This window comes from Lolium perenne, chromosome 7 (assembly GCF_019359855.2).
Source record: "Lolium perenne isolate Kyuss_39 chromosome 7, Kyuss_2.0, whole genome shotgun sequence".
NCBI classification, from domain to species: domain Eukaryota; kingdom Viridiplantae; phylum Streptophyta; class Magnoliopsida; order Poales; family Poaceae; genus Lolium; species Lolium perenne.
In genome coordinates, this window is record NC_067250.2 from 102,879,150 (window position 1) to 102,887,443 (window position 8,294).

At 43.2% G+C, this 8,294-nt stretch overlaps 1 protein-coding gene across 2 annotated transcripts; it reads left to right on the forward strand.

Moving 5' to 3' along the window:
• Positions 1 to 1,373: 1,373 nt before the first annotated feature.
• On the forward strand, positions 1,374 to 7,601 carry LOC127316431 (rab GTPase-activating protein 22). 2 transcript variants are annotated; one of them, XM_051346823.2, is made up of 5 exons: positions 1,374 to 1,580; positions 2,795 to 2,930; positions 3,078 to 3,127; positions 5,478 to 5,531; positions 6,081 to 7,601. In XM_051346823.2, exons 1-5 carry the CDS (start codon positions 1,525 to 1,527, stop codon positions 7,297 to 7,299), a joined length of 1,515 nt encoding a protein of 504 aa, XP_051202783.1. In that variant the 5' UTR covers positions 1,374 to 1,524; the 3' UTR covers positions 7,300 to 7,601. The 2 variants fall into 2 exon arrangements, with proteins under 2 accessions (XP_051202783.1, XP_051202782.1); XM_051346822.1 differs by having other exon boundaries at positions 1,376 to 1,861.
• Positions 7,602 to 8,294: the final 693 nt, after the last annotated feature.

Genomic DNA, 8,294 nt, shown 5'->3' on the forward strand with positions numbered 1-8,294 from the left:
GATCTTTGGCGGAACGTCCCAAAAGGTTGGATCGAGCTGGGCAACGGGCGGCGATGCGTCGAGTGTTTCTATCAAATGATGCGACCAGTGCGGCGCAATGGGCGTCTCCAACGTGCTTTTTGCGATGCCGCTTTCGTCTCTGGTGCTCGAACGGACGACTCGCAAGCGGCGGCAGGTGTCCAAGGAGAGGAGGTGGCATGGGCGCATGGCATGGGTGGAAGCTCCAAACGATGGAGGCGATCTCATCGTGTCACTGACCTCATCCACCATATTTGGTCGCTCGGTTAGCTGAAGCCAAAGGAACCGGTCATTGTTGCGTAGCAAGGACGATTCGTGTTGTAATTAACGATGGGCATCTTGTACTACTATCAGCTACTTTCAGCTAGAGATGGAGTAACTTTGTCCGAGTGGTGATCGTTGCACAACGCTCCTAGAAAAACATGGCGGTCTAGCGCATGGCCGCACGCGCGCGACTAGCACTCCGGCTTAGTTTATCGGCCGCAGAATCGTCCAAGATCAACGGGCATCGATCATGCCATTATCATACCATCATGGACTAACACTATCACGGCATTTTTCTTTTGGTCTAGCGCCTTTATGTGTTTATATATAGTAACCGGGCACCAATTTGGCATCTGGTCCACTCACTCCATCGAACAACTTGCCTATTTTCTGCGACCGTGTGTGTGCCTTGGGTTCGATAATGGAATGGAACGGTTCGCGTCAAGGCTGGTCTACTCTACGGCGGCAACCCCATCTTCTCAGCCTGAGCTCAGCGGCGATCTTTTGTCGTGTCGTGCAAACATGGCCCATTGACCATCCCAAGGCTCTGACATCATTTCTTCCATCCTAAGAAATATTTTCTTGTGTATTATGAATGAACATAAATTACATTTTTGATCTCATAACTACACCAAATAATACAGCATATCAAAAAAGATATGGAGCCAAATTTCAAAAGGAAAGATAGGGACTCGCCACTGACATAGTAACCCACAATAATAACACCAGAAGCGGACATGTACCAAACCGCAATCTCATACGGAGTGCTTCAGAAGGAAGAGATACCGTGCCAAATATATTCAGCTCTCGAGAAGATAAGCACTACCGAGCATTTAAAAAGATCTCGACAAAACCCCTTGAAATGGAGGAAATTTAAAACGAAATTACGGCTCATGAATGTTCTCTTCCGATATCGGTAGACCGAATTTCCTTCCCATTACACCAAGAATTATTACCAGCATACCAAAGAAACGAAGACTGCCCTCTACAGAAAAGATGCTCCAGCCGTCTCACTGACATGTGGGCTCCAGAAACTGATACCCCACGTGTCAGTCTCAGTATCCGGCTGTTTAAAAGCGGCACCCATCGTTTTTTTAACTCGCCTTGTCTCTCTTCGGAGAGAGGAGAAGAGAACCGAATCGTCAATCCGCTCCGCCCCGCAGCGCCTCCGCATCCACCACCAGCGCCTGCGCACACCTCGCCGCCGGCGAACCCCGCGTTGTTATCCGGCTGACCGGGCGCATGGAGTGGCGGCCCGCCGCCCTGGCGCGGGGGAAGTCGGCGTGGACTTGGTCCCGGTAGTTGCAATACAGGCGGTAGGTAGGTAGAGGCCGGCGGGCGCGATGAAGGCCCTCCGGCGATCCAGCACCTCCTCCTCCTCCTCGTCCTCCTCGTCCCCGAGGGCGCCGTCCTCGCCGCCGCCGGCTTCGTCGCGGATCCAGCGCCGGTCGCTCCTGCTCGTCGCCTCGTCCGCCTCCTCCCTGGCGGCGTTCGGGAAATCGGCCGCGGCGGCTTCGGCTTCGAGGTCGGCGCTGCTCGCCGCGGATTCCTCGTCGTCGTCCTCGCCCAGCTCGGATCGGTCAGTTCTCTCGGCCGGAGTTATGGCCGCCCATTAATACAGAAATGAAGTCGCTTAAATGGGGGATTTTTTTTGTTCTCTTGTTCCATAGTCTGTTTTGTATTTTTAGCCGACGGTTTTGATCAGAGTCAACTGATGATGCTCGAAATTATCCTTCTTGCGTGTGCCCTGATGGAATTGGTGGTCTGGTCAGTGGTAGAACTGATATGCACGCCGCTTTAGACTAAAAAAAAGTTTACTTTTCTTGGAGTGCTCAGGCCAAGTTGCTTTACACGCTTTGATCTAGATAAGTCTTGGTTACCCATTCACACTCCATAGTCGTACGCATGAAGACGTAGCCCACCTTATCGTGCTACTTCCGTTTCCATGAAATGCGCGTCAGTTGTTCCACCAATTTGTACTATACTAGCATATACTCCCTCCGTTCTGAAATAGTCTACATTCTAGCCCTAAAATTTGTTTTGAAATACTCTACATTCTAGCTTTTAGTCAACAACAACACTGAAAACGAAATGATTTTGCTCTCTTTATTGGATGTTGTTGTTTTCAATGTAGCTTGGATTGGTTGTGTACACATCTAAGTAGTATTAATAAATGCAATACTAAGTTGTCTCATTTTCCCTAGAATGTAAACTAAATCAGAACGGAGGGAGTAGAAATTAATGACACGTATTTGAATAGTTCATTTAGTGTGTTTAATTTCATTCAATAGCGGCTTTATGCTTCTCGATTAAGTTTCCGAAATACGTGCCATGGATTGCTTCATTTCAATTGTTTCTCAATGTGGGTTGTTGGTGGCAACTCATAAAGAAAATTTAGCTTCCAAGGACAACATCACCTGTTATCTATTTGGTTGTCGAAGGAAAGTTATGCTGTGAATTATGAATCATTATCTGTTTCACATTCTTATAAAAGCAAGCTATCTGATTTCAGAGGTGGAAGTAAATCTCCATGGTCTCGAAGGAAGAGAAAACGAGCACTCTCTTGCCAACACTGGAGCCGTCTATTCTCTGCAAATGGGAAGCTTCGTGATGGAGGCAGAAAATTTCTCAAGAAAGTTCGTAGTGGGGTAAGTTTGTTGTCATCCAGGTCTTATTTGAAATCTCTGACTGATATGCGTATGTGATCATTTGTTATACACATGTCTACTGCAACGAAATGTTCTGCGTCCACTTCATAGAAAGTTGAGGTATATTAATTCCATCATTCTCTACAGGGAATTGAACCTGCTGCAAGGGCTGAAGTTTGGCCCTTTCTACTTGGAGTGTAAGTTACCTAAATTGTCTATTGTTATACAATTTTTTTAAATCTTATTATGGTCATGTTGCTGACAGGGTTTGAAGTTGTAAGCTTGTAGATATGATTTTAATTTCAATAGGTGGCATCTGAAGTTTTTTTTTCCTGTAAGCCTTAATTGATTTAGTACTACTTCGGTACTCGTTTTATTTACATGTTGCTGTCTGCCTCTCTATCTGTTGTTTTGTTGGTAAGCAAAATAATGTTGTGACTTGTGAACCCTCGAAGAACATGTGGTGAACCATTGAGCAATTACCTAACTGGGACTGTTGTTATGCATGTGCAAGCAGATTTTTTAGGATTAACTTTCCTAGAATATCAAGAACTATTTAGACAACCCTGCATGCGGTATATACGCCTCAGTTGATGGCAAATGAAAATAGAGACAAAATTGTATGCATGTACTGTTATCTGGCCTCTTAAGTGCTGTGCAAGCATGCATTCGCTGACTGCACACTAGTTTAGGCATGAAGCCCAATATTATGGCACTACTGCGTAGCTGGGTTAATGCAGAGAGTATAGCCTCGAAGGTGTGTTCTTCACTGCCGTCCCGCTCATGCATGCATTTAGATATGAACTTATTGAGCTAGTGTCTAAAGATCAATACTATGTTCATGTAGCCATTTCTGCCCTTCAGTCAAAAGTGAGACTTCACATGATAACGTTGTTAGAGATAAAATCTGATATTGCACCTTGTATGAGAAAACCGCTAAATGCTTCTGGTGACCTGGGTTTCCTTTCCACTTTTCGTATTGTTGTTTCTTTCTTTCATGAAAAGTTATAGCACTGCTGAAAACAAACAAACAAACAAATAAACAAACAAACAAATAGAAGAATTACAACCTATGTTGGGGGGCATATGCTGTGAACTAGCTCGATCAGGTATACTAATGTACTAGGAGGCAGAGGAGCCATCATTATGTACAGAGCATCCAAATTGATGCGGGCGGACTGCATCCCACTAGGTTTGAGGATTTTGTGAAAACGTCCCCTTACGAAGCTTGGTCTTCCACAGCGTACCATTTTCTCAAAACCCCCAGCCGAGTTCGTCTCTCTCCTTTGTTGTTGTTTTTTCTGACTGTATGTCTATATCCCCTTTGTTTTCCTTTCATCCACAAAGGAACTTTAGCCCAAACTGTTCATCTCCAGTCTAAAAAAAGGTCATCTTGTCTGCAACGGTGGCAGCCAGCGACGGTGATCCTTGTATTCACCTCCATTTCGTAAATCCAAATGATGTGGATGGAGCCTCTATGTTAGTAGTTTGATTTTTCTCCCGGTCCGTTTGCACAGATTAAACTTCATTCTCTAGCTCCCGGTTCTGCAGCGTTCCATTTTTTTTTTTTGCAAATTAGGTTTTGAGTTTTGTTGTATGTTAGCTGGGCAAGGACAATGTATCTGTCACATATGCAGGTACAAGCAAAATCCAATAAGTTAGGTTAGGAAAAGGAGAAATTTGGATTGCTGAGTTGCTGCGAGAGTGCGAGTCCAGGTGGGAGGAAAGTTTTTGTTAAAATGTGGAGCTGCCAGAGGGGTTGTGTGGTAAATGTGTGCAAGCAAGTGAACACCTAGCAACCCGGTTGAATCCAGAGTGTCTATTTCATATCCAATGGCACGCTAGTACATTAGTACACCTGATGGAGCTAGCTCTCCCCCCACTATGTCGTTAATGAAATCCAGAGTCCAAGTGTCCAATTAAGTGAACCAAATTCTCATTGAATTGGAATTTTCCATTTGAAGGGGGTCGGACAAGGTCGGCAGTAGTATAGTTTAGATCAAGAAAACTACTCTGAAAGAATCAGCAACATGCAAAGCAACTGCTTTTATCCTTTTAGAATTCAGTTTGTAATACCCAGGCCGCCTAGTGAACTGTTATGGTGACTGATTCAGCGGTCGGTCCGCAGGTCCGAGCGGGTTGACCGTGGCTAGTTAGCATCATGTTTTTCTTATATTACGTGTATCAGTCACAGTCAGCAAACAAGTGCAGCTCAGGTGGTACTGTGGTAGGCAAGTTCCTCATGGATTGACACATTTTTGCATTGAATATTATTCTCTCGGTATTTCGGTAAAATGGTACAATTGCTCAAATGGAACAGACTTCCAATGGCCTCAATTTTTTTTTTCGGTTTACTCATTGTCTGTTCGGTGTTTGGAACCATGTTTCTGAAGTCAGAGCTGTGCCTTAAACCGTAAAATTCAGTAGTTATATTTATACGGTGTAGGAAAATTGAATGTGACTTGTAAACGAAGTACTTTTATTCTGTCGTGACTTGTTAATAGTATACTAATTCTGGAGATTGACCGAATTTCTTGTCATATGCAGTTATGATTTAAATAGTTCTGAAGAGGAAAGGAAGACCATGAAGATAAAGAAAAGGTAACATTTTCACAACTCCACTCATAGTCTTCTACTGGCACTTGCTTTTTAAATTTACTTGTACATGTGTCTTGCATTGGTACTTTGGTAGTAACCCAGTTTTACATAGCTCTAAGTGAGAGTAGTAAATAAGTACTCCCTCCGTTCCTAAAAAAGTTTCTCAACTTTGTCTCGATACGGAGGTATATAGACATGATTTAGCTATAGATACATCCGTATCTAGAAAAAGTTGAGAAGCTTTTTTTTGGAACGGAGGGAGTAATACTTTCTCTGTCCCCAATTAGTTGTTGCAGCTTTTCTTTTTCTAAAATGAATGAACCTATACAGTAAACGTGTCTAGATATATCCTTATCTAGACCAAATTTGACTAATGCTGCGACAGCTAATTTGGGACGGAGGGAGTATATATGATATAAGTGGAACTTTCATGACCTATGTCAGAACACACTGCATTTCAAATTATCAGACGAGAGCAGGATGAGAACACCGATTTTAATGCTGATGACGCTTAATTTATTGACAAATTCATTGGCATATCTTCTGGTGCAGGAATGAGTATGAAAAAATCAGACGTAAATGCCATCAAATACTGAACTGCCACAAGGGATTCGGGCTAAAGATCATAAATGAGATCAATAATGAGGGGTGCTCTGGTGGTGCACCTTATCTTGGAGGTGTTAGTTCAAGTGTTTCTGTATCAGCCAAGGAATTTAACTGTTTAGGCAGCGAGGCAAACAGTCCGGATAATGCTGACTGTGCTCCTGCAGAATGCATGGACGATGATGCCAGTGAACTGACTTATGTCGATCAATGTATGGTAGAATCAGAATCTTCTGACTCTGGATCTTCTGATGAGGATGACCATGGTCAGATGTCTGTCTGTGGCGATATTGAGGAGAATTGTGCTCCAGAGCCTAAATTTGTCAGGAGTACATCATCCAAATCAGACTTCTTTAGATCTAATAAAACTCCAGAAGATTTTGCAACATGGCAGCGCATTATACGTCTAGATGCTATCCGGGCAAACACAGACTGGGCTTTATACTCCCATAATCAGGCTGAAATCTCGAAGGAAAAGGCACTGCAGCGTGCATTATCTGTTGGGTTGAAAGACTATGACCATTTAGAGCCTTACATGATCTATCATGCTGCCCGGTTAGTCGCATTGCTCGAGGCATATGCACTCTATGATCCAGAGATTGGCTACTGCCAAGGTATGAGTGACCTCTTGTCACCTATAATTGCGGTGATGGAAGAAGATCATGAAGCATTTTGGTGCTTTGTGGGTTTCATGAAGAAAGCAAGGCACAACTTCAGGCTTGACGAGGTTGGAATAAAAAGGCAGTTGAAGACTGTCTCTCAGATCATCAGGCGCAAGGACTCGCACCTCTACAAGCACCTGCAGAAGCTGCAGGCTGAGGACTGCTTCTTTGTGTACAGAATGGTTTTGGTCCTCTTCAGGAGGGAGCTCACCTTTGAGCAGACTTTATGCCTGTGGGAGGTTATGTGGGCTGATCAGGCCGCCATTCGAGCTGGGATTGGAAGATCCACGTGGGGAAAGATAAGGCTCCATGCTCCTCCAACCGATGACTTGCTGCTCTATGCTATTGCGGCTTGTGTCCTGCAGAGGAGGAAGCTGATCATCGAGAGTTACAGCAGCATGGATGAGATACTGCGCGAGTGCCAAAGCATGGCTGGGCAGCTCGATGTGTGGAGGCTTCTAGATGACGCGCATGACTTGGTTGTCAACCTCCATAATAAAATCTGATTTGGTTGCTCTTTTCGGATCGTCTGTAGACCTAAAAAAAGTATATGCCTGAGGTATGTTCTCAGTGAAAGTGAATCTTTCATCTGTTGTTTGTCACCCGGCATAAAAACGATTTTAGGTATAGAAAATGAATGTTGTAAGCTTATAAGTGGATCAAGTTCCCTTGAAAGAAAAAAATATAGCATGGATCAAGTATCCTGAGTTCAGCAAAATACATCTCTGGATGTTATAGTTACCAGGTTACTGGCTTTGTAAACATGCATTGTTATTTAATATATATAGGGAGTTTGCTGTTTTTCTTTTGCTTTAGTGTTCATTCCTATCAAGACAATAAAAACCCTTTTATTGTTTCCCTTTTACAGTCAAAATAGATTTTTACCCTTTTTAAGTATTGTCTTGTTTAGGTTCACACAATTGCCTCTATTGGGCTTACCGACATTGCATTTAGAGCATCTCTAGCAGATACCCATCCATCCGGTCGAACCGCATAACACGGATGAAGTTAATCACATCGCGTTTTTTCGCTGCGAAAAGCGGCATGGCATGGCCGAACAGATCCCGCATTCCAGTACTCTACCTTAAATTGGAATATTCTTTTTTAGGTTTGCCGTATATGTTGAATCGGTCTTGTACTGCATAAAAGGGTTTTGTTGTTTTAGGTATATCTCAGATTTCACATTAAATAAAATTCTAGTACATAGCAACACAAATCAAATTTATTATTGTTCAAACACCACACAGTACAACAATATCCAAATTACAATAGTTGTTTAAATCAAATACCTAAACAAACAAATGAATGGTCCAACAAGGGAAAAACAATTGTTTCACACAAATTGAGAATAAAATAAGGAAAAACTAAATTAGAGGCCAAACATTTCCTAGTGACGCTTCACAAGATCATCTCGCAGCTGCATATGCTTATCACTGTCCTCAATCTGCTTGTATGTCTCAAGGAATGCTTTGATTCGATTATGATTTCTAGCAGGTTTAAC

Excerpts from the sequence above, each read along its gene's own strand:
- LOC127316431 (XM_051346822.1), top strand. The coding sequence starts at position 1,626 with ATGAAGGCCCTCCGGCGATCCAGCACCTCCTCCTCCTCCTCGTCCTCC. Across the intron at positions 3,128-5,477 it reads TGGCCCTTTCTACTTGGAGT|TTATGATTTAAATAGTTCTG; the intron begins GTAAGTTACCTA and ends TGTCATATGCAG. Across the intron at positions 5,532-6,080 it reads ACCATGAAGATAAAGAAAAG|GAATGAGTATGAAAAAATCA; the intron begins GTAACATTTTCA and ends CTTCTGGTGCAG.